This window comes from Trachymyrmex cornetzi, unplaced genomic scaffold (genome assembly GCF_001594075.2).
Source record: "Trachymyrmex cornetzi isolate Tcor2-1 unplaced genomic scaffold, Tcor1.1 scaffold11, whole genome shotgun sequence".
Lineage (NCBI taxonomy): Eukaryota > Metazoa > Arthropoda > Insecta > Hymenoptera > Formicidae > Trachymyrmex > Trachymyrmex cornetzi.
This window is the reverse complement of record NW_017295653.1, coordinates 2,293,509-2,320,030: the sequence shown is the minus strand read 5'-3', so window position 1 is coordinate 2,320,030 and position 26,522 is coordinate 2,293,509. Positions and strand designations below refer to the sequence as shown.

Here is a 26,522-nt window from a genome sequence, read left to right as displayed (position 1 = left end):
TCTTCCGCGAAGCGAGAGAAGGCTTCCTAAAAAAGGAAGAGACAGGTTCCCTAAAGAGAAGAAGCGAGCAAACGAGAGCGAACTCAAAGGAAGCCTAGAGGAGAGATAATATGATATGTGATGATAAAGAAGACAAAGATGAGGAGAAGGAAAAGAGCGGTCTTTCCTCGCTTCCTGTGTACGTTAGTATTATATGATCTTCGAACTCTGTGCAATAACGGGCTCAATCCTCGTTTGTTCATCAAGTCAGCGTGTATGACACGTGGAAAAGGAAATCGTGGTGCATGTGCATTGTGGCGGAAATATTTTGCGAATCGTTCTATTTATTAAATTTTATTAACATGCATGAACCAACGTGATGATTTGACGATTATATACGTGATTTTGAGATATGTAATTGTTTAAAGTGTACACTCTAAATTTTTGGGAGTGAAATTTCACTCCCAAACCTTGATTTTGAGATATGTAATTGTTTAAAGTGTACACTCTAAATTTTTGGGAGTGAAATTTCACTCTCAAACTCACACAAAGAGTGATAGTTGCGCCAGTCCGACAGGAGTAAAATTTTCACTCTTAGAGAGTGAAAAATCACTCCAAATGGGAGTCAATTTTCAATCTATGTGGAGAGTGAATACATTTCACTCTCTGAAGGGAGAGACTGAAACTTCACTTTGATAAATATTAAGTTTAGCCTTCTTACGTCTAATCTAAAAATTATTAGGCTTTCGACGTGTTTTTGCACAAAATGAACGAATATGATTTACGTCTAATCTAAAAATTATTAGGCTCGTTCGACGTGTTTTTGCACAAAATGAACGAATATGACAGAAGAAAGTGTCGCTCTGTCTCGCGAAACGAGATATTAATCATTAAAGTTGATTTTTTAGGTTAGGTTAAGAAATTCACTCCTGGAGGACTGAAGTGAAGTTCACTCCTTGTCGGATTGGCGCAACTATCATTTTTCTTGGAGTGAAATTTCACTCCCAAAAATTTAGAGTGTAAAAGAGGAATTCTCGTTACTACTGCGAGAATGTATCGGTAAATTCTTTCTGCGTGCACCACGAAGCAAGATCGTAAACTCTTATAGCTTGAAAAAGCGGTCCTCGAATCAAGTATTTTGAAAACTCGGAAATCAATATCGGATCATCAAATTGGAAACGAGAACTGTATTTTACACGAGAACATATTCATACTAAATAATTCATATTAAATAACATTTGTTAGAAACTTGTGGTATCTGTATAGTTTAATAAAATTAAAAGATATCGCGTTTCCGAAATCTTGGCTGTTCGAAGTCCCTAGCGATTAGAAGAAGAATTATTTTCATCGAAGAATGAAAATGATTTTTACATCGATTTATAATATTTCACGAACGGTTGCTAGAAAGCGCACAATTTCTATTTCGACGTGTCAAATATTTTTTTGTCCGTATAATTTATATTTTTAATTTTACATTAAATTCTAGCTGTTAAGACTCCATTTAAGCGTGTTTCTTTTAATTATAACTATTCATTCAGAAATTTAATTGTAAAATCATATCTGCCGATCTAAATCTTGAAATTTAATTTGAAAATTATTCGACATTCGATCTTGGACAAGATCCAATTTTTAGTTTGACCAAATAATGCATTCCTACTTCTCTATATAGAATTTTCGACCTGTAAGGAAATAGAAAAAAGGGAGGAAGTGTGTATAAAGTTAAAAACGAATAGGAAGAAGCAAACTGTTATTTCATGAACCGAGCAAAATTAATATTTTAATTAGATATACACGCGAAGAAAAAATAAAAAAAAGGGGAGAGATGAGGAAGTGTATATTTATTACAGAATATATTAATGTGGCCTTATAATAAAAATGGCGAAGAAGAGAGAGAGAAGGGGAAAAATCTTAAAAAAAATTTCGAATATGTGAAGTATCCTGTATAGCAAGTACGATATACAGGTTTCTTTCCCTTCTTCCCTGAATATCTTCTTGTTTTTTGTCTCTTCCAGGAAAATGTATTATAGAAGGATTGATTATTGATTATTAACTAGTTATTTGCTGCTATCGATTATTCTCGCACTTGCTATTACAATCGCAACATTATTTTTATTGTCACTGTTATTATATTACAGCTATTATTATTATTATTTTTATTATTACTTGTTTGGTAAGGATTATTAACTTTTAGCTCTGGACCAGCATGAATATAAAAATGAATTATTACACTAACTATATTATTATTATTGTTAAGTATATAAGCAAATGCACACGCGCACATAGGAAGAAGACGTTATATTGTATTGTACATGTACACGGACACCATATAAATGTATGTATGTGTCTAACGGGCCCGACTGGAGCCTCTTGTGTTTCTCCTTACCTCCTACGTTTTTTCGTTCATAAAGACCCAAGTAAAGAGATCTATCTCCAGTTCGGGACTTTGTTGACAGAGAGAGAGAAAGAGTGAGAGAATACAGGATAAGACCGGCTGTCAATTAATTCTTTAAGAAGACTAAGGCAAGTACATTTTCTACGCACAAATGTATGTTCTTTAATGTCAATTAATTGACCCTGTTGAGCAAGAGCTTTCGAGGGAGTACCGAGAACCGAAAGCAGTATTTTGGTCTTCCGCATTGGCGTTATCCGTGTACGCGTGTAAATGAGAAAGAAATAAAATGTAAATGCATGTGAGAGCGGGTGAGAGAGAGAGCGAGAGAGAGAGAGAGTGAGAGAATAGAGTTATTTAACAGAATATATGTATAGAGAGAAAAAGAGATATATCTTATGAGAGGGAATGTGCACGTATTTGTAACTTCTTTCTCGGCAAGAGACCTTCGCCTCGAGTTATCAGAGTCGTGATGATAACTCTTATCTACACAGACCGCGTAATAATTAGAGTGATTTGACATACATCGTGGTACTATAAATGATCTTTTCGGATACAGAACTTTAATTTACTCATTACTTAGTGCTCCTCTTTTTGGTATGATAATATACCGAATGTAAATGAAGATGAATTTTTATAGCAGCAAATTGTGAGATCATTGATGTTAATTTAAAAAATATTATAAAAAATTCTGAGATATTTTTAGAAAATTTGACAAATTTATATTATGAGCGACAGAGAGAGAGAGAGAAATTTTTTAATCTTGCGAATCATTCTGTTACGAAGTCTTTAAAAACGTGTCACCTTTCCTCTCCACTTTCCAAGGCGCGTCGCAAGCAGCGGCGAATTTACTTCTTATAATATGATTTAGTTACGTACAATTACTATTATATCACTACGTTACTACAGCGCTGTCTGCTATTCTTCTTTTTTTAGATACATGGCCGGATTAACGCGTTCATTATTTTATTTTCTAATTTTATTATCTGTAACAGCGGGTATTAGTTAGAAGAGATCGCGCGAGATACGTTTAGGCTTTAAAGGAGACGCGGCGCGTTCAATGGAGCAAAACGTGAGATATAGCAAAATGCGATTATATTATTATTAATATTATTATATTATTATTCTATTCACGATGCAGATATTTTATTTAAGCGTTAAATGGTATATATATATTATATATGAAGAAAAAGAGAGAGTTTAAGCGCCAATTGTATCGCGCTTCTTCCGTTTTTCTAAAATTTTCCAAAAGAAGAGGAAAAGAATGTTTACCGAGCTGTGTACAAATTTTACTCTTCGGTAGAATTTGCAATCGATCATAATTGATCGATCGCAACTAATCAGCCTCCGGAAAAGGCGAAGAGAGAAAAGCGTATCTTTTAATAACAATAATAAAACGAATTAATAAAAATAATATGCACTTTTACATTGCAATACGCGTTATTTATCGCGCCTTTTTCAAGATTTTTTCGATCGAGATCTGTATTAATTTTCTGTCGGCATTCGCAGAATTTTCTCTTACAAGATCTATTCAATCGTTTGCAGTCATGAAAAGATTTCTAACAAGATGCGATGAATCCTGCGATCGTTTGAGGCTTTAAAAATTCCAAAAAACATTAATTTAAAAATAAATTTGCATACCATTTGATTAAATTAATTCGTTAGTTTTCAATAAATTTTATATGTTTTTAAATACAGCATGTTTTGATAGAGTGTCGGGATAATCTATCGGAAAAGTTTCATAGATTATTATTGTTATGTACAACATAATTACATGTCGGCATTATATATATATATATGAAAATATATTATATTACGTTATATTATATCGCACGTCCGAAAGCACCCTCCAAGACGCGTTTAAATAATATATATGTTTATACATTTAATGCATACATACACGTATATATGTACATGCTTTATGCGTATACATATGTACGCATTGAATAACAATAAATATGCAAGTTGCACGTTCGCACATTATCGTCGTATATCGCGGACGCATGCCTGTCCTACGATTATGTACGTCTCTTGGATGTACCTTTACGTATATCTCTGGTGCCTGGTGACGAGAAGAACGATAACGCAATCTAATAACGCGATTATTATTATTTTTATTTGTTTTTATCTAATTGTAGTTTCTCTCTTTGTAACTTTTTGTGATATACATTGCAATAGTCTAGCGGAGTTTGTCTCTTCTATCATCCTCCACTGCAAACACAATTCCTCGCGAAGATTTTACATCCTCATATACGAGATACCCCAAATATCGTGATACTGACTTTTCTTGGATCTCCATATTCAAGAAGAATATCTTGCAAGTCTTTTAAGATGTAGATTGTGTAAGTAATTGAAAAGATTAGTACATTAAAGTTTGACAAACTTCATACACTTCACACACACAAACAGCTTCTATTTACTTAAAAATATTTCAATTTAAATATGAGCTTATTAAGGACGTTCTCTGACTGCAGTTGTGCTCAACCTAAAGTTTACTCGCGTCCACGCAATCGCCCCTACACACAGAAAATATTAGTTGAGTACCACCGTGTGCGCAGAAATGTAAAAATGATCCTACTGCGTCACTCCGTGCGATGCGGCAACGCTGCTTTTTCGCTCCGCGTCTTTGTGTTGTGTTAGTAAGGTTATGAACACTAAATAATGTCGAATCCACGGAATAAAAGCGGACGCTTTATTAGTAAAAAAAAAAGTGTGAGAAATATCAAAGCTTTGGCAGCTATGTCAAATGCAAAACAGAAGAAAATAATTCTAAAACCGTTAAATGAACAAAATAAAGATCACATAAAAATTATCGAAGGAAGTCGCGTTGTGCAGTTAAAATATTTAGCGAAAAATCTTAAATGCTTGAAATGCAAAAGTCTTCTAGATTTAGAAAAAGTGACGCAGGAAAAGAAAATTGGTCTCCATTCAGTTTTAGATATAAAATGCGATCAATGTGGTTTTTCTAATTCAGTGCACACTGGAAAAATTGAAAAAAATGTTTCACACATTAATGCAGGTATTATACTTGATAAGTCATATTATTCCTTGATGTTAAGCGTATACGACGCGACATTGCCAAGTCGTCAATACCTCTCGCCTTCGTTACTGCCGCCGGTCGAAAAAATAGCCGAGCTACTTACTTTGTTAAATAATTTCTTAAATATAAATACCGGAAGGCATATTCAGGAAAATTTCATATTATTCCTTGTAATATCAAGTTTTATGTCTCTTTGTTTCAAAAAATTCTAAAGAAAACTTTGTTTACAGTGAATAAAAAACCACTTTCGAATAGCTTTAGATAGGGATTCTATGTTAAACGTTTCAACTTTGGTGGAATATCTCGATTTTTAATCCCACAACGAGTACTAAGCTTCAAAGTATATGTTCAGAACACTAAAACAAGCTTTTTCTGTAAGTTTCAGAAAAATCTAAAGAAAATGGATTTTTCGGAGAACGTCCTTAAAATTAAGAGTAGGAGAGATCATTTAATAAAATAATTCTTAAGGAAAGATTCCATATAATACACTTGGTACTGGCTAATTTTGCTGATACTTTAAAACTATTCAGCCTTTAAGTATCTAAATATTTAATCCTAAATATTCTAAAATTTTCTTTTACCAACAGATTCATCAATGAAATTCATTAATGAATTTCTTGATTACCTTTAATCTTTAGGTAACCATATATTGTGAAATCGGGCCTTAGTAATTTAATGCCGATAAGCGAATGGCAGCTAAACTAAGAGATTAACTATTCAAGGCGAAATTTTTTTCTTCGAACAGGTCTCGCAGATGAATGAAAAAAATTTATGTTCTCCAATCTGTTGACGCGATCAGCTCTTCGTTCATTGAGACCGTAATGATTTCGATCTTAAGCCATCTACCTTTTTTCTCGTTGCATGTGCGATCGGCAGATCAACTGCCGTCGCAGCTACCAAACGACATCACCTTCGAAGTCTGCAGCTCGTCGTCGCCGTCATCGCCCGCCGCGCCGGCCTCATCGGCCTCGTCCTCGATGACGCACGGCGGCGACGATAAAGAAGATACCGGCAGTGCGGGCACTTTCATCAAGACCGAGAAGGACAGCGGTGTCCATTTCCTGACGAATCGCACAGAAGAGGATCAAACCGATCTTCTGTTACCAAAATCGGAAGCAAGCGATAACGAACCGGAAGTTAGGAAACAGGTTGGTTGTCTCCAATATGACTTCAACTTTGATGACATGAATTTTGAAAATCGTTCTACTGAATTTCAACACAGCGAATAATTCATAATTAATAAGACAATTCAATTAACTTTGATATTGTATATCCACAATACCATTATATGTGATAAATTCCGAAAGTTGAGCGTATAAGTATAGTGAGAAAGGATGGAAAGGATATGAGGAGATAAAAAATATCAATAAATGTTATTTTCCAAGCTGCTGGAATACCTCATTCAAAACGACGGTTCCGTAGTCTGCAAGTGGTGCGGGGAGGTGCTTCCGTCGCGAACCCGTTGGTACAGGCACAAGTACAAGCTACACGTGTCGACCCAGGTGGCCCAGCCGGCGCCGCTCTTCAAGTGCCATAGCTGCAACACGTATTTTAAATCCCGCAAAGGTTATATCGGCCATTTAAGTTCCCGGCATTCCGACAACGAGAACGACGAGAACCGTGAGGAACCCACTAACAAGAAGTCACGCAAGACTTCCACCGATGTAAGTACTCGCAATATCTACAATATTATCTTCTTTAAAATAACATCTAACTCTAAATTATTCAACATCTTTCTATTCGATTTTGGTAACGTTTTGCTGTAGGCTTGCAGAGGTCCAGATTGGGAGTTGCAGCGGGAAAAAGAGGAGAAGCTGGTAGCGGACATAATCGACCGAGTGAAGCGGGAGTGCGAGGCGCAGGGCGAAACGGTGACGAGGCGTGGCTACTCCAGGAGGTCCACGATCATGAACAGCTAAGGCCGAGCCGGCCGCGTTGGCAATTTTCTCGAGGGGCAACCATATCATCATCGGGCGAGGCCCTCCTCGTGATCCCGAAGAGAGAGGACTGTTCGGTTCCTTCGGCCCTGTCGATATCCCCTTTCTTCTTTTCTTTATACAAATATATAGATATCGATCGTTATTTTCGAGAGAATGTAGAGAATGGCATAGTGGTTTCTTTAAATATGGGAAAATTACAGGAAGGGCCAAAAAGGGGATCGAACGTCTTCGGGTTTTACGAAGAAGATACGTTCCTGATAATCGAACGAGCTATCGTTCGGGTGATGTAAAGATAAGGGGCACGGCTGCGTATATTTTTTTCCCAGCCAGCTGTGGGTAATGAACGTCGATGGTGACGTTCCTTCGATCGCTATGATCGTTGCGAAACCTTGTAAATAAAGAAAACACTTTCTTTCGTCGCGTATTAGCGAATCGCAAAGAACTCTCGATTATCCGAGTTCTTTTACTTGCAACGAAGTTCAAGGATTATCATGGAATTGATCGCAAAAATCTTATTATTTATCTTTTTTAAAACAATTTACGTTGTCAATTACAATTGCTTGTCAATTAATTTTATTTTAACAAGAGAAATGGGATGAAACAGTATCAAAGAATGCAATCAAAACGAAAGGATGAGACAAATCTTTGCGTGATCAAAGTTAGAAATAATCAAAGTCCCATAATTAAATATGATTGAAAAGAGTTAGGTTCCAACGAATAAATTTTAATGCAGAGTTTAGAATAAGAATGATAAGCGATATTAAAGTAACATTCTTAGAAATACAATACATACTCGATCATAGACGTTTAGTTTTTCTAGCGATCCTTTGAATTAATTTAATTTTTCTTGATGTTTATAATTTTTACTTTTTTGCGATTGATTCAAAATCGAGAGTTCGATGCACGTCGCGTTATTATGAAGAGAGTTGAAGAGATCTTCTCTCGAAGAGAAGTGTGAAAGAGAGGGAGAGAGAAAATCCAGTGCCAAATGTATATCTTCCCAGGCGCACGGAGATTGTTTGCTCAACAAGTGCGACCGTACAGTACCGAAATCTATTGTTTTTGCTAATTTTTTGATGACGTGCTCAGTCCCGCTCGATACTGCGTGTCCACGCAATGCCAAAGGCAGTAATGCCACGCGAGGCAATATTTTCACCTAAAACGGAATATTATTCGTTATTTTTAATATTGCACTAATTAAACGGATTAATCAATTAGCGTAAACAAAAAGGTATCGGCAAAAATTAATTCAATATTGAAGTCCAAGAGAGATTGATTTTAAAGTATTATATAATTTCTTCCTATATATTTTTCCATTTCAGATATATTAAACGTGTACGTGCTGGTCTTTTTTTATGAAATACATCCGGTATATCTTGTGCGTGACGTAATAGGCGCCATGCATTGTGGCATACAGGAAAAATGGAAAAGAACCTTATCGACATACGGGTACTGACGTTTAATTACATTTACTCAATTACGCGCTCTCCCAGTTACGTCACAAATATACCGGGTGCATGAAGTATACCTGTGAAAACACGCAGAACGTGCGGCGACATGCATGCTGTTGCACTCGGATAATTAGATCGACACGATTATTAGTGTCGCTAGCGGAACAATAGATCAATAAATAGATAGATAGATAGATAGATAGATAGATAAATATATCTGTGCGTGCATTTAATTGTAAAGGCTCCAAGGAAAACCCTAAAAAAAAATATGATCAAAAAGCAGAACTTGATTATATTTTTAAGCAGATTTTCTAATTAAAATATTTTTTAATGTTTTCTAAAATCCCTGAAAATAAAATTTCTTTAAGAACTTGCTATTTAAATGTCGATCCCGCTTTACTAGACTATTATCGTTGAAAATTAAATTATTATCGTAAAAATCTTTAAAATTAAAATTGTTTTGATTAAAAATTTGAATAAAAATAACAATTTAAAATTCCTTAAAAACTCACTGTTTATAAATCGATCCCGCTTTACTAATATTTTAAATAATTATCGTTGCAAATTATTTTAAGGATTACTCTATGAATTATTATTCTAATTGACTTTTATTTGTACTTAGCACTTGGGTTTTCCTCATGGACGTGGACTTTTATAATCGAGTGCACATGACGTACGAATAAGTATGATATAATGCGCACTGGTCGGCCGGATGTGTGCGACGGGCACGTTATACTCGTGTATTAATCTCGCTGAAAATATTCCAAGAAAGTCTGTCCATTTTTTCGAATATCTCGAAAGTATTTTAATCCTCATTATCCTGTCTTTTGCACGTCAAAAGAATCGCGCAGTATATACATATATAGGAGGTTCCTCGTGAATAAAAATTCAGGACAGCCTGTAAAATCTCACACATCTACACTAACATTAAGATTGGTGCTAATGGAAAAGGCAAAGAAAACATACAAATACATTTCTAAAATACACACACACACACACACACATTTTCCATGCAGATGCGCGTTTCTTTGACGACGCGTGAATACGCATCGATCATTCTGGAATTGTAATCGCGGCGACGGGGTTTCTTCTGACCTTGTCCGCCGGGTATTACACGCAATCATGTACAGGTGAATGCAGGTGTATGTGAGAGAGTGCGCGCGCTAGTGCACGCGCTGCATACCAATCCTGTGGCCCGTGTCCGTGCCGCGATTTTTTAGCGTTGCGCGCGTCCACGCGATTCTCTTCCGCAAGATCATACGGCCGTGTTCGAACACACGGTTAAATAGCGGCTGCGACATTATAAATTCGCGTAGAGCGTGCACTAGCGGAAGATATTATTCTCCAAGTTCTGGTTTGAAACGGAACTCCGCCTCGTGCTTATCTCCCTCTTAATTAATCTTGAAGAATTGGTCTTGAGTAAATTTAAGAAATATGCATATAATGAAGAATTTGAATTGAGAATGAATATAATGAGAATGAAAAGAAAAACTTACTGACGAAGTTTTCACAAGAATTATATTGTGATAACGGTCGCGTGCGTGTCTTCCCTCTGAAGGATCTCTTCTCTTTGTCCTTACAAATTATTACGTAGATTTTGAATTTAGCGTTACTAAATTTCGGCTGCAAATTATTATCGAGTAAAAGTACACGAATTTTAGGTCTCGTAAAAGAAGAACTCCGCACATATACATTAACTTATACAGGGTGAGTCACCCAAGGTCGGTCACCCGAATAACATCCACAATTTTGGAGATAGGAACAAATGTTTCAGATAAAAGTGGAACCATTTCAAGGGAAATATGTTTTGGTCATGTTGTCTTTCTTCTAGGTGGAGGCGCCAAAAAGACATGAAGGTCCCTCCACTTTTTTTAAATGGAATTTTTTTTTTGCGTAATATGATTTCTCTAATTATTCTGCATATAAAAGTATTAGGATAGAGATACTAAAAAACCAATAATTTACGAGATATTTTATATTTTATGTCAATATGTGTCGCAATAAAGAGTAAAATTGTTCCACTTTTATCTAAAATATTTTTTCCTATCCCCAAAATTGTAAGTATTATTCGGGTGACCGGCCTTAGGTGACTCATCCTTATATAACTCGAAAACCATTCCTGAAATCTTCGAAAGAATTTGGGAAAAGATATCATTAACTAGAAAATACACTTCTAGTCATTATAAAATTTCGTGCATTCCGATGACGAGTGCATCGTTAGGAAATATATCAAACCAGTATATATATAATCATAAATACAATATTTTATACTATTTTAGGGTCTACGCATGTATGCGAAGAACGTAGAAAAGTTACGTTCAATCGTTTTCTGAATTCGATAATGTGCCAATAAAGATTGCGATTGACTAGAGTTTACTATCACGCGATGTTATTAATAGCAATACTAAGAGAAAAAAAAACATTAGACGAACCTCTTAGCTTAAAAACAGTGCTTCCCTATAACGCATAGCGACTCGCGCTCTTATCGATGACCCGTAGGCGTCGATAACATTTTGGACCTTCCATAAGTGATATCAGTCGTCTTCCACGATATCGCGTTACTGTAAATATAGCGATTTCCAATCCCATACTAAGGAATTGAATTCTATGACATTCCCTCTTGTTGCGTTTCATTCTGAAAACCACGATAAATTTTTTAAGTAAAAGAAAGATAAAACTAAAATATTTCAATAATTCCAATTTTTAAGATTAGAATTAATTTTACATTAATCCTTCTTAAGTCGACCGTTCTTCTTTTGTGAGATTTAATTAATTGAAACGAGCGAGAGATTAATTAAGCAGGGAGGCGCGCGAGAGATGTCGGCGGTGCACTTCAATCTTCCATAATGACTCTTAAATGTTAAATAATACTAATCATAAGGCATAAGAAGGCTGAGCTCACGCAAGTTGAGTGCGACTTGGGTGTGCGCGAGCCGAGAGTGCGAGAGCCACATTCGTGCGAGAAGATAAATTATTTATTTGTTTACGATAACGAAAGCGTAATTCGGGCGGCTCGCGCGCGATTTTTCCTCAATAACTATATAGTATCGACTATCAAACGAGACGCTCATTTTCAATACCCGCTATTATCTCGTTGCGAAAAGAGAATTTTTATCTCTCTCATGAGATAAAAATCTTTACTCTTTTCTTTATTTTGGATAAAATCTATAGAAAATATAGAATGGTATTTTTTATGTGATAAAATTTGTTTGAAGAATTGTGCTTAGCATCTTCGGTATCGAATGAATCTTATAGGATTCTCGAGATGTTATGCAATTATCGTCAATAAAATATCATATTTCTGAATGATCAAGAATTATTTTTACATTATTATATCTCATCAATAAGATTTTCCATCAAAATACAATCGAAGCTTCAACACCAGAGAAGCTTCTATAAAGAGCTCAATAATTTCAGAACAATTATCACTTAAAGAACCTAACTTCCCAAAACCCATAATAGTCCATCTCTTTTCATGCAGATTAACTTAATCTTAATTTAATTTGTTCTTTATCTTTATAATTCTTAGAACTAGAAAAAAAAGGTAAAGATCCCCAAGCAGAACAACAAGTCACGATAACAAAATGACATCAAAATGACATCAAAGTGAATCAAAAAATGAATTGAAAAATGACTTTTAATGATCATTTTGGAGTCATTTTGACATCATTTTGATATCATAATGACTTGTTCTACTTGGGTCTGATTAAGTTAAACTCAGATTGAAATTAATCTACATTAGTAGAAATGGATAATAGGGCTACTTCAATCAAACTCCAATTAACTAATTAATAGGTGATCAACTCAACTGGCAGCGAATTCAATCTCATAACACAAAAAATTTCTAGCTACATAATTCATTATTATTAAATCCTTTTTCTCTTACAAAGAATCAATCGTTCTATTTTGTTAACGAAATAATACTTCATCAAAATAATTATCCGATGGAGTTAATTGGAATTATTCGAAATGGAATTATTCCAATCGGAATTATTCAATTATTCCCTAGATTTCTATTGTGTTTTCTAGGAAACATGGAAAACTCGAGATCTCGTGCTGGATCCTGGAGAAAATCCGGCGGGTTTTGAAAATACGCGGTTCGCGTAAACGCGGCTGGCGTTGTAAATAGTACAGCGAGCGCGAGTTCGCCCGCGAATGCAACCCGTCTAAAAGTGCATGCGGTGCACTTGTACGTACTGTAAGTGCGAAAAAAAATTTTAAAAAAAGAGAAGAGAACTGTAACAATTACGATCGTGCGCGCCGTTCGTTGGCGAAGGCTAACGAAACGTGTTGTGCATTACGTATCAGGAAAAGGAAATAAAATCAAAATCGAGACCGATTCAGTTCTCATCTATTTATCGCTATCCATCCACCCTTTGTCCATTTCGATACTCAGGCTGTGATTCTGTCGACAAGAAAAAAAATCGACGTCAGTGTCCGATTTCGTATGCAAAAAATGATAGAAAACAAAAACTTGATGTCTGAACTTACGAAAAAAGATTTAGAGAATTGACGCTATACAGTCCCTGGCCACATTATTATGACCACTGTTGAATTTTATGATATTTTTATAAGTTGGTAAATTTTTATAAAAAGTGGTAGAAAGATTTGTATTTCATGTGGCAACATTGTTTTTTAAATTACTGTGCATGCAACTCTAACATAGATCGCCATTTTTACATGTGTCAACTGTTTAACCACGCCGAAGTTACATATAATCTCTATTTAGAACATTTTGTCTCGTGACGTAAATTGTTAATATTAATAAAATATAACAGTAAGTTAAATAATAACTTATGTTTAACTTATTTATTTATGCTTTATTAACATGTCTAACGACAATTTATATTTATTTTGCATGTTTTTTAATGTTTTGTATCTGCTTTGGGCATGCATGTTTGATTTGTTTTATTTTTAAAGAAAGGGTAAGAAAAGCGATATTTCGCCTATAAAAATAGTATGGTGAAGGGATTATTAGATGCTGGTGATATTTCTCTGCGAGAAATAACTAAAAGTGTGAAGGTTTCTAAGACAATTTTAATCAAATAGAACAAATAGAACAAATTTAATCAAATAGAAAAGAGTGCAAAAAGATAAGATGGTCATAATAATGTGGCCAGTTATATATACTTTCGGAGTAACTTCCACCAAGATTCGATTAATCAATTTAATCAGCAACGAAATTCAATTCTTGAGATCGCCAAATTTTTAACTTAATAATTCGTCTTTTTTTTTTATAAATATATTAATCCTCCAAAGCTGATGCTAAATCTGTAATACAATTACTGAAGCTGGACTGTTAAGACTCCCATTTAATTTTTGTTAATTAAAAGGCACCTATAATTACTCATGCAGCACAAAATTTTGCATCAGCAGTATCTTAACATTTTTTTAATGTTACGGCAATATAGCTGGATTGTTGTAATTGAACAACTTTGATCAGAATCAAATAATTTCATAATACCCTGAAGTTCCTGGAATAATCTATCTTCTAGCTAGATGCTGGATTCAGATTTGCACCCTTGTTGTTTGCCAAATGTTAAACAAGGATGACATGATACCCAGGGAGCAGGGAGCACCCGGGTGAGAATCTGAACACGCCTGTTTAGGTATAGGTATACATAAGTTTCAAGGAACCAAAACATGATATAACTTGTGTTAAAAAAAGAATGAATATCAAGTATATTTTAATGAGAATAATCCAAATGTATATGCAACATAAAAAGAATTGTTTAACCTTTTTAACAAAAACATTTATAATTAAATGAATAACAGTCTCACCATCAGAAGGTTAAGCAATAGATGATCAATAAATCTATATTAATAAAAGTAATCGTAGTTTGATCATCCTCACGACATCATCATGCATCGCTTATTTTTCTTCTTTTTCTTCTTTTCCGATCGACGCTGATCATCGGCATCGGCTTCGCTTCGCCTCCTTCGCGTTTAAATCTCCTCCACGACCATAAAGTTAATACCTTGACACAGACAAGAAATACGGATACGCCTTTTCGGTCTCTCTTATGGTGAATATGGAGCAGCATATGGACTCGACATGACAAATCTGGAAATGTCCCTAGGAAGCCAGCTTTTCTATTGGCCTTTGAACGTGCGGCTCAATGAGGTTTCTCCATAATCTCTGATCCCTCCTTCTGCTCCATCGTCAAGACGTTTGTATGACTGCCATAACTGTTTACACTGGTTTATACTACTCCACGAGCGCGTCCGTCACCTCGGTCATCATCGCTCACCTTCACCCTCATTATCAGCACCTTCACTTATCACCTTCGCTTTCATTGTCGTGGTCGTTGAGCTCAGATATCGACATGTCCCATCATTGGTCGTGAGTATTATTCCCGGGGTGTGTGCCTGTTCCCAAAGAAGAGGCTAGAGATGTTGCGGACGATGATGATCAGTGCGTTTCTGTCCGGCGTGGTGACTGTCACCGCTGCCTTGCACTCCTCCACTGCCCTGAACGGCGGGGTTGGCGATCCTCTTGCTCATCACGGCCGCTGTGAGCCTATCACCATCAATCTCTGCATGAACATCCCATACAACGAGACGATCATGCCGAATTTAATGAATCATCAGAAGCAAGAGGACGCCGGCCAAGAGGTGCATCAGTATATGCCGCTCGTCAAGATGAAGTGCAGCCCGGATTTGCGTTTCTTTCTGTGCACCGTCTACGCGCCCGTTTGTACCATAATCGAGAAGGCGATACCTCCGTGCCGGTCGCTCTGTGAGAGTGCGCGCTCCGGCTGCGAGGAACTGATGAATAGCTTTGGTTTCATGTGGCCAGAGGCCCTGGAGTGCTCCAAGATGCCGGAGAATGACGGTACGGAACTCTGTGTAGGCACCAACGAGACCACCACACGTCAGGAACCTGTACCCGTCTCTCCTCCCGCTCGTATGCCAATGGCAGAGTTCCAACCAACCTGGAATGAAGGATTAAGGCCTCACGGTGGCATGAGCGTTGGTAATGGCAACAATTTTATGATGGGTGCCAGAGATTTTGGCTTCGTCTGTCCAATGCAATTCAAGATTCCTCATGGATTAGGATATTCATTAAAAGTGGGAGACAAGGTGGAACCCGATTGCGGAGCGCCCTGCGACGGGATGTTCTTTACCGAGAGGCAAAGAAGATTCTCCAGGGTATGGGTTGGCACTTGGGCCTCTATTTGTGCTGCTTCGTGCTTCTTCACGTTCCTGACATTTCTCATTGATACAGATAGATTTAGGTAAAACTCGCTTTATTGAAGATCTAGTTATACCTTCATGAAATGTATCAAACATTCAATAAGTTTGTACAGCCTTTACGAAAGTATTATTAAATTAAAGAAGTTTTGCAATGCTGTTAATAACTTTAATACTTGTAAATAAGATAAAAAATTTACCTCGATCAGCTAAAATGATTAAATTAAAAATAAAATAATTTCTTCTTCAAACTTAGATCCACAAGTCTATTTTAATTCTAAATGTTTTCCATCTCTTAAAAAAAACTCTTTTTTTATATATTTACAAAAATGACAAATCTCAAAATGTGCCAAAATTCATTTGAAAGGTGTTAATGATCTCTTTAAAGATATTGACAACACGCAAGTGCTATTAGTAGAAGGACTGTGATGTTAATTTACTTTTGATGATTGATAGTATATAATCTTTACCTGACTCATTCATAGTAATAACTCGAAAATCACATTTTTTTGAATTGTGAATTAAAAGAACAATACTATCATAGAGAATCTTATAAATAGACAAAAGTATAATTAGAGTTTGAAAAATATCTAAATAAATCCATAGTTCCAAGATCTCAAAGTTTTAAACATTTATTTCTCATACAGGTATCCTGAGAGGCCTATCATTTTCTTATCCGTATGTTACCTGATGGTGGCATTAGTTTATGTGATCGGCTGGGCAGCAGGGAATTCCATATCATGTAGGGAGCCATTCCCACCGCCTGTAGGTATCCGGTTACAAACGGCTTCTACAATCACTCAGGGTACTAAACATGAACTGTGCACTGTGCTCTTCATGATTCTCTATTTCTTCGGCATGGCGTCGAGTATCTGGTGGGTGATCCTCACCCTTACATGGTTCCTAGCGGCTGGATTAAAATGGGGGCATGAAGCAATTGAAACCAATTCGCAGTACTTCCATTTAGCTGCCTGGGCCGCACCGGCCGTGAAGACTGTTACTATTCTGGCGATGGGAAAAGTGGAAGGTGAATTAACAATTATAATACAAATTCCAATACTTTGCATAAAAAAGATGCAGATGTAAAATATACAATCACTCTTTATCATATTTTCTTGTGATTACAAATATATTATAAACTATTTTATAATTTCTTTTCGAAATTAATTAATAGCGAGGTTAAAAAGTTTCTCACATTACTTTTATATTATTTTTATGTTGGAAATTACATTTTATGCATATATATATATATAAATTATATTTCTCTAATTTAATTTGTAGGTGATATATTGTCCGGAGTTTGCTATGTCGGTCTTTGGAACGTGGAGGCTCTTCGGGGTTTTGTGCTGGCACCGCTATGCGTTTATCTTTTATTGGGCACTGTGTTCCTGCTGGCAGGTTTCGTCTCGCTCTTCCGCATTCGAACGGTGATGAAGCACGACGGTACAAAGACTGATAAACTCGAGAAACTCATGATTCGCATCGGCATCTTTTCCGTGCTCTACATCGTACCTGCTCTAGTCGTAATCGCCTGCCTTTTCTATGAGCAAGCATATTTCGACCAATGGATGCTTACGTGGAATTTGGAGATGTGCTCGCGACCGGGCCTGCAAGTACTCTACTCGTTGCCGTGTCCTGTCGGCGAGCGCATTCGCGATCTTGGTCGTAAACCCGATTTTGAGATTTTCATGATCAAATACCTCATGGCGATGATTGTGGGCATTACTAGCAGCTTCTGGGTATGGTCTAAGAAGACGCTTACCAGTTGGCAGCAGTTCTTCCATCACATACGAGGTCATCGCACTGAAGCCTACGTTTAAGTCTGCAGCTGCATTTGTTCACGAAGATCTACGTACTTTTTTATTTTATTTTATTTTTTGTTGAACGATCAGGTAAATTATATATGACGAGTTGAATCTTTTCAAAAAACATTTAGATGAGAGCAAACCAATGTCCTTTTCTGAATATTTTACTTTGCTTCTTGAACTTTATAGCTCTTTGTAACTTAATGTGCAGTTAAGAAAGTAAGAGAATTTTTCAATAATGTATGTGGAGGTAAAACGATATATCGTGACTTTTATAATGTTAAAATGTGTAAGTTCAGCGGCAGTAAAACAGCCGCATGCTCGTTGATAGGAATTTCTGAGTGTCACGTCTCAGTTTATAATGCAAAGCATAATTAAAACGCATTATTTTTTTATTAACATTGGAAAATCATTAGCTTTAAACAAAAATGTTAATTTATTGTGATATCAACACATAGCGAAATTTAAAAAAAATTATTTTTCGAATTTATTTATATACATCATTCAGTTATTATTTAAAATTTGTTTTTAATTTTTAAGAATCTTTAGGCAAATTTATATTTATTTTCAACTTTGATTCAAATTAATTAATCAAATCGATTTGTATGAAAGTTGTAACAACGCTTCGGATTGTGTTTATGATTATCTCATGAATAATTAGACATACGTTAATATTCGTCGCTGTGCCAAATAAGTTTTTTATCTCGCGTTTCTATAAACGATCTACGACTCGTAAAGTGTTTGGACTATGTTGATGAGTTTGGAAGTGAAATATTATTAGACGATTTATATTATTTGTTCTTTTACTAGCGTATCTCATCTCTTTATGAATGATTCAAGTCCCTACGTTTAAGTTGAAATTGCTCAAATGCTATAGCAGACAAATCAAGTGTTCAAAGTTTTCAAAGCAGCTAATTGGATCCTACAATCCAATACAATCTGAGAATTAAGACTTTTAGTAATAAATTCAGTTGAATATACCAGCGCATACTGATGCATATTAAAAATTGTCATGGCATTACTCAGATAGCACAGAATATTTATGATAAATATTTATTAATATTCAATTTTTTAAATGTTGCATAAATATTACATACATATTTTAAATAAAGCTTTATTTGAAATATTATTTAAAATATAGACTAAATTTATTTAAAATATAGACTAAATATTTCATGTAATACTTATGGTAAATATAAATAAATATTTCTAATAAGTATTTTTTACTTGGATTATCTCATTAAGTATTTTCATAGCATTTACTATAACATTTACAATAAATATTTCATGATATTTATAATAAATGTTTATAATCTGTGCAATCCAAGACCACAAAAATATTTACAAAATATTTAAAATAAATCTTATAAATATTTATAAATATTTTGTAAATATTTTAGAAATATTGTGTGCTGTCTGAGTAATATAAAGATGTATATGTAATAAATGGTCGAACGCACTAGATGCTAAAGTACAAATTATCGCGTTGCTTGATAGAATGCAATTTAGACATTTCATTAATCAAAGCGCTTGCATCATGCTTTTATATTTGAATTAAGTAGACTTTTATATAACTGGTATTAGTATGCGTTGATATATCCAACCGAATTAATTATACTTAAGGATTAAAGATCTAAATGTCTTAATTAATTCATACTGCCGAATCTTTCCATCCTAATATTATTGATGGAATACCGTAATCTATTACGCTTAATTTTTACGAAATAATACTGAGGGACATAAAAGAATACAATGATACTCAAGAGGAGACTTCGGTAACTTTTGTCAGCCGTTTTTCTATGTTTGCTGTAGAGATCCTTTTTCCGCGCGACGAATGTATTATTATCTGGATAGTAATGTCGAGGGAACATCTTGACAGAATCTCAACGAGATTAACTTGTAAGATTTTACTTGTAAGAAGTGTACTACTTTAAGTTCACACACTCATTGTATATAATTATTATAACATTTTTTAATTCTATTCTCTCTATGTATTATATTTTTTTAAAGAATTGTGTATATAAATATATATATATACATTGACGTCTTATGTATGATGAAATTTAGATGATAAAGAACGAGACGTTTACATCTTAGACGTGTATGTAGGGTAAGGTAAAGAAAAAGTATAACGTAAATTGTGAAAGACTATTGTGTATACGGTTTCCACATTTACGCAATAGACCTTTCGAATTTTTTATGTATGAACAAGTTATGTGTTTTTCTTTACCTTATCCTACGTCCACATTTAAGACGTAAACATTATATGTCTTGTTTTCTGCCATCAGCATTAACTCGTGAACAAACCGCGAATTCGTCCAATTGAAATTACCGAGCTTTTGTGTACGAAGATTCTGTGCTGCGAATGCGATATGCGTGATTATTATGTATTATAGCATACGCGAAACATACGTTTCCGTCGTATGCGAGATACAAAACTATGTAAATTTTATGACCACTATATTCTTTATATAATAAACGAGAGGTGCATATGTGAAGTTGATTCGTTTTGTTTAAATAACATATACAAATTTATTTACAGATTTCTTTATAAAACTGATAACAAATATAAATGCCTACACCTTTTACATAATATAGATTAGAATCACATTAAAACTTTAAACTTTTAATTAAATTATACAGAAGAAGATAATAGTCTTGCCTATACATATACGTATCGATTTTATCCACAATGTAGCAAAGTTTTTCTATTATCAAAACTATCGATTTATATTTTAATTTATAAAAGATACACAAATATCAATCTTATAAATATAGCAAATATCTTACTTTTTACGACTATTCTTAATAATTTCTTTTCACAGTGCTAGTACCGTATTTAAAAGTGTTTTATTATTCATCTCTCATCGAAATATGACACTTAACAACGAAATTTTTTTAATAAAAGAAACAATTATCTTATGAAGATGTTGGTGGTGATTTGATAGAAGTTGTTGATGTGGGTACTGATTTTTTTTTCGACATTTTAAGCAAGCCTATTTTCCTCAGATATTTCACAAGTGCTGGAGTCACGGACAAGGATATTCCTATTCGAACAGGTGCGAGTAATTTATGAACTGTGTACGCTATTATGAAGTCCGTCGAAACTTTCAGCAAGCTTTCTACCTGTTCATTTCCTCTTGTCCACTGTTGTACAAATGGTGTTACATCGATTCCACTGAAAATAAGAATTCAAATTGTCGGAAAAAATTATAATAAATTTTCTCAAGATAAATCTCGAAAGATAAAATGATACAATTATGCTCTCATTTTCTCTTTCTGGAATTTTATTTTGAAAGTCATGTTGTGTGTAAAAATTAGTATATACAAAAATTAATATAAACCTGTTAAAAAACCGAACCAGAAAAGCTAGAGATGTTCCAGAAGTCGCACATTTGAGAAATTTTAACCAATCATTTGTTAAAAATAAATGACACTTGATCAAGTATTTCTTTAAAATAAGTGATAAAAAAGTAAAAATAAAAATACTTGACCAAATAAAAAAGTAAATAAAAATACCCAAGTATATCCTTACTTGATATGTGAAATTTTCGGTTTAGATTAAAATCTTTGATCATATATGAATAACTTTCGGTTATATATACATATATTAAATTTTTAATGTTAAATATTTCAGTTAGAAAAGAGAGGATGCGATTTTTAGACATATTACAGGGATCGCACGACTGACCTAATGACCACCATATAACAACCACCGAGGCTTATCAGCGATATAGTGATATGAAAGACGAGCAGAGTGCTTCCATAATCCCTCAACAATAGGCGAAATCTTTCCCGCTTTGACATCATTGCGACCGGCACCGTGGCCTGATCCTTCTGGGATGCATTGGAGGTGTTGGTCGAGTAGCTTATTCTGGTGGTATAAATTGGCCAATATGTCGCTCGTAAAAGCGGGCTCGTTATGAAGGCATTAGTTGCAGTACCTGAGCGACATATAATTGCCTAATGTGAATTTCTAAAGCTGGATGGCCACAAAAGCTTGCACAGTTCTTATTTACCTTGAAGATCCAACTTAAGAATCTGCAAATCCTCAAGTGTATAAAAATCTTCAACAGAGCTTTTGTGACTATCCAATGTGTGCTAATATTGGTATAATATTGATGCAACATTAACAAAGGAAGGAGATAAAATCCTCTTATAAACTTTTGTAACATCAGATTGTTGTTGAAATATTATGAATTTTTGGGATGCTTATCTTTGGATCCTAGCGAATTACATAAATTATCAGATTCTCAGATCTATATAACACCAGCGAAAGATTTTACTTAATTTAATTTGGTATTAATAATTCTATATTGATATTCAGATAATTTGGTACATTCATAATTGATTAAACGTCCTCTGATTCTCCAACATTTAGAGTCTCGAGATCAAAGTATCATATTATCTTCTAGGATTCAGAGAACAGCGAAGACATTATAAAGATGCAAATCGTAAGGAAGCGTAGACGAGGAAAGCACCTCTACCCTCCAGAATCCAGTCAAAGGTCGTTCTTACACGACAACTTGCGGTAATGAGAGCGTTGCATGTCCTCGGCGATGTATTTGCCGTCACGGGACCACTGTCCACCAGGCATATTAAGGTGCATGGATTTGCCACACGAGGAGAACGGCTTCGGCACGTTGCTCTGCATCGTGCCATTCAGACTGACTGCGCCGAAACAATCGTATGAATCCACATGGCTGTCATCGCGGATCTTGGGAAATCCAGAGCAGTTTGTTGTGGAGACAGAGATACCACCGTTCTCGGTATATAGCGCGATGTCACGCGCGCGTTCCGGCGTGAAGCGACCAGTCTCGTTAGCAAAGATATCACAAACGTTATTCGGCAGAGTGAGAGTTGGTGGATCTGGATAATAACGTGCGCTAGTCAAGTGCAACGGCTGCTGCTTCCAGTGAACTGCCGCCGGAGTCGCACACTGCATCTCCAAGAATGCTACAATTAAAACTTAATGTTACAATACTATAACATATTACATATATATTTATTGCGTTACATTAAAAATATGTTAAACAAAGATTTTTTTTTTATGAAGGACAAGCATGAAGAGAAAGAGTAAAACAATGAATAAGACTAAGAAGAAAGATAGGAAAGAGGAAAAGTTTGAAAATGAATAGACAGTACAACAAAAGAACTATTCACAAAGACAATATAGTTTATGCTGAAATTGCAAGGCCAGAAGACTTGAAGTTAATAAGTGAATATTTATGTGTAGTTATATTTTTTATTTAAAAATTACATTCAGACGTTCAAGATTATGAATATTTTAAGAAAAAGAAATTAAAATAAAATGGAAAAACTATGTTCTATTATAATTACATTTTATATATTATGTCACATATAAGGCAGAAATTAAGAAATAAATAAATTAAGAACAAAAATTCACAAGATATAATAAAATTAAAATAGGCAAATGTATACAATAGTTTTTATGCTAAAATTATATCTATGTTAATATAAAGATTATCATGTAAAATGACTGTCACGACCGTGACGTAAAGTACAAGGATAAAGTAAGATATTATAATAAACATTGAGCAAAATTTTTTATAAAAATTGTTTAAAAAACTGTACGTAAAGTTTAAAAGAATTATAAATTTCTTATAAATGTACATCTCAGTGATGAAAAACTAAGATGTGGATATGATTTGAATACAGTTGAGAAAGCATAGAGAAAGCTAGTATCTCTCATTAAGGGTACGGTCAACGCGATGCTACAAATGCTTTGAAGCGTTTTTTAATTGGTCAGTTTGTAAAATTCTTTCTTCTAATTCATCAAACGCTTCGAAGCATTTGTAGTGAGATTTTAACCACAGCCTAAGATAAATGTGTTAATATTGGTTTTATGGTTTTTTAGAAAGAAAATATGTAATTTAAATAATATGTTGTATATATATATATATAATACTGCAAAGATGCTCTACATATTTTTAATGATTTCTAAGAATATAAATAAATCATAAAAAGTATACTATCTGATATAATCATGATAAATTAGAAAGTTAGAATGACTACATGTGTAGCAGACTATATATGCAATTTTTTCATTTCTTAGTATTTTTGACTCCATTTTTCAAACTACAAAAACAGAAACAACGGCACACTTGGATCTTCGCAATATATATCTATTGCATATCTATGGATAAAACGAAGCGAAATAATAATGCAATTTGTGAAAAGTAACTTGTACCTGCGCGCGAGACACGAGTCAAAGTATTCAATATTTCCACACTGCCAATTCTCAACAATGCCATGGCTCATAGATTCACCAAATCTTTCAGTTGCGCAGAAACAGTACTAATTATCACTGAAGATTGACGTAGACTGATGAGGCATCAGAAGAATTAAAAGAACTCAGAGATAAATGACCCACTAATCACGGTAGCGGTCCTTGAACCTTGAACAACGGTAAGAGAGATACGAAAATACCGATACAGTAGATTTCTTCTATTCCAAAGATTATTTCAATTTTCAACCGGTGTCTTGAGGTGCGTTCCGTAACCCCGGATCTACAATAGGGTTTTAAGCCTTAAGCCATAAGAAATGAACGAATCACAGTCGCTTATTCTTCTCGGATTCGACTGTGGCTGCGGTCCACGGGTGGCACCCAGTTGGACACGACTCAATTGGACAAGAGCCACTCACAGCGCTTGAGACTACAAAGCTCCTAAGCACCGGTCGCTGTGATTGGTGGTGTCCAATAGAGCCGTGATCAATCGGGATCACCCCCGGTCCACTTGACGCTACAAACGCTTCGAAGCGTTTAGGTGTCTTTTCACGCTGACGCTCGACGCTCATTTTCAGCGTCAAAACAGGTCACATGATCAAAATTGACGAATACCAAGCGTCAATTTTGATCACGTGACCTGTTTTGACGCTGAAAATGAGCGTCTAGCGTCAGCGTGAAATCGCACCTTTTGAGTAATAAATCAGAACAAAGAATTTTACAAATTGACTAATCAAAAAACGCTTCGAAGCGTTTGTAGCGTTAAGAGGACCGCAGCCAGTAATTGGTCAATTTCTTACGGCTTAAGGCTTGAAATACCTATTGTAGATCCGGGGTAATTGGTCAATTTCTTATGAGGTCTGTTTTCTATGGCTGAATCAGTCCACTTTTGAAATTTAAAATAAAATAGATATGTATGTTTGATATTTAAACCACGCTTGGCCATGCAAAGTTTGCCGCGCAACCCATCATAGCCTAGTATGTGTCTGTAACACCCTGTACATATATAAGATATAGATAATTCACTGGGAATCATTTAGGCAAAAAAAGATCTAGTTTTGACCGTCATAGGCCTGAATATGCTTATATTTAATGTTTAAAAAAATATATGTATTGAGAGACCATACAATTTGCTCATGCTTATAATAATCATTTATATATATATATATACCTTTCGAATTTTTGTATATTCTCGAAATTTGAAGTAGCAATGTTGTTGATATGTGAGCAACAATTCAATCCATAGTGCGTTAAGAAACTACCACAACAAGAAATTTTCCAAAATTCAGAACAGATAAATAGTTACACTTTGAAAGATCCAACTGTTGTAAATACTTACATTTTTAGGTGCTAAATAATACAACACCTTATTAACAGATCGGATTGGCATGATATTAAACAAACACAATATCCGAACTATCTTCAAACCACCACCCAAAAAGATAGGACAAATCTTAAGAAATCCTAAAGATCAAAGACCTCCACTCAGTTCCGCAGTATACAAAATACCTTGTTCCTGCGGGAAAGTATACATCGGAGAAACCGGGAGAATGGTCAACCTACGAATTAAAGAACACCAACGTGATATCAGACTAAAACATACCATGCAGTCGGCACTATCAGAACACAACATCAAACAGAACATCAAATACTGTTTGACAAAACGACCACAATAGTCAACAGTACATCATACTTTCCAAGAAAGTATAGAGAAGCCATAGAGATACAAGCAGCGTAATATAAAAAGGAACGGTCTGGAGGAACAGCTCAGTATCAGGCTGCCCCTCGCCCTGATGAAGTGGACTGTAAGGTTCACGAAACGTTGGCATCTCAAGAATGGATCTGGACACGGAGGAAACCCGCGAAACGCATAACCTTTATACAACACCTTATTAATAATACAAAGATATAATTTTGAGTGCGAGCGTGGCGTAGCAGGCAGCGCATGCTATACCAGAGACTGCTATACCAGAGATCCCGGGTTCGATCCCAGGCAGAACCGAAAAATGTTTTCGAACGCTCGCAGCTCCTCTCGGAAGGCAATGGCAAACCATCGAGAGTATCTTAATAAATTATTGAAACGCTTGTTTACTCCGCTCATGTGGCATAATGACTAAGTTTAAATTTATTAATATTATCATTATTTCAATAATAATAATAATATTAAAAATTTAACTTAAAGTGCCACATGAGTGGAGTAAACAAACGTTTCATAATTTATTACACAAGACCCTCTGTTTTATACAAGTTTAAACTTAAAACCATATCTCTCTTCTCTCTCTTCCCAATCCTATTGCTTGTGACCGAGCGTGATGACTTTTCTTATATGTCTGTGGTGCGCTGGTTGTACACATGATAAAAATACAAGGGTATGCTCATCAATTGTCTAAAACTCGTTCAGCTTGCGCATGCCTTGCTTACGTCATATTCGGGTACGCGTTGATTGGTCGGTTCTGATTCGGGTGCAATCGGTGGTT

At 35.0% G+C, this 26,522-nt stretch overlaps 3 protein-coding genes across 4 annotated transcripts in view; 2 read left to right on the top strand and 1 right to left on the bottom strand.

Annotated features, from left to right (window-relative positions):
• ttk (zinc finger and BTB domain-containing protein ttk) overlaps positions 1-8,614 on the top strand; it is a 44,408-nt gene extending 35,794 nt beyond the window's left edge. The window contains exons 5-7 of the mRNA XM_018509642.1: positions 6,285-6,556; positions 6,794-7,072; positions 7,175-8,614. Of these exons, the coding sequence (XP_018365144.1) occupies positions 6,285-6,556; positions 6,794-7,072; positions 7,175-7,327 (704 nt within the window). The 3' untranslated portion in view covers positions 7,328-8,614. The remainder of the gene's footprint in view (positions 1-6,284; positions 6,557-6,793; positions 7,073-7,174) is intronic.
• A 6,373-nt stretch (positions 8,615-14,987) lies between these two features.
• fz (frizzled class receptor) lies at positions 14,988-18,160 on the top strand. Of its 2 annotated transcripts, XM_018509222.1 has the most exons (4): positions 15,266-15,313; positions 15,391-16,037; positions 16,641-17,020; positions 17,275-18,160. In XM_018509222.1, the coding sequence occupies exons 2-4, from the start codon at positions 15,427-15,429 to the stop codon at positions 17,811-17,813; spliced, it is 1,530 nt and encodes a 509-aa protein (XP_018364724.1). In that variant the 5' UTR covers positions 15,266-15,313; positions 15,391-15,426; the 3' UTR covers positions 17,814-18,160. The 2 variants fall into 2 exon arrangements, with proteins under 2 accessions (XP_018364717.1, XP_018364724.1); XM_018509215.1 differs by having other exon boundaries at positions 14,988-16,037.
• Positions 18,161-20,600: 2,440 nt separating this feature from the next.
• LOC108762311 (uncharacterized) lies at positions 20,601-24,227 on the bottom strand. The gene is made up of 4 exons (XM_018509255.1): positions 24,010-24,227; positions 22,317-22,754; positions 21,490-21,742; positions 20,601-20,976 (listed from the first exon to the last, which is right to left on the bottom strand). Exons 1-4 carry the CDS (start codon positions 24,071-24,073, stop codon positions 20,718-20,720), a joined length of 1,014 nt encoding a protein of 337 aa, XP_018364757.1. The 5' UTR covers positions 24,074-24,227; the 3' UTR covers positions 20,601-20,717.
• Between the last annotated feature and the right edge of the window lie 2,295 nt (positions 24,228-26,522).

What these genes read in the sequence shown, in the direction of transcription:
- fz (XM_018509215.1), top strand. Translation starts at nt 15,193, where the DNA reads ATGTTGCGGACGATGATGATCAGTGCGTTTCTGTCCGGCGTGGTGACT. An exon ending in ATTGATACAGATAGATTTAG is followed by an intron (nt 16,038 to 16,640) that starts GTAAAACTCGCT and finishes TTTCTCATACAG; the next exon opens with GTATCCTGAGAGGCCTATCA. An exon ending in GGCGATGGGAAAAGTGGAAG is followed by an intron (nt 17,021 to 17,274) that starts GTGAATTAACAA and finishes TTTAATTTGTAG; the next exon opens with GTGATATATTGTCCGGAGTT.
- LOC108762311 (XM_018509255.1), bottom strand. Translation starts at nt 24,073, where the DNA reads ATGGCATTGTTGAGAATTGGCAGTGTGGAAATATTGAATACTTTGACT. An exon ending in GACTCGTGTCTCGCGCGCAG is followed by an intron (nt 22,755 to 24,009) that starts GTACAAGTTACT and finishes TTTTAATTGTAG; the next exon opens with CATTCTTGGAGATGCAGTGT. An exon ending in TGTTATATGGTGGTCATTAG is followed by an intron (nt 20,977 to 21,489) that starts GTCAGTCGTGCG and finishes TCTTATTTTCAG; the next exon opens with TGGAATCGATGTAACACCAT.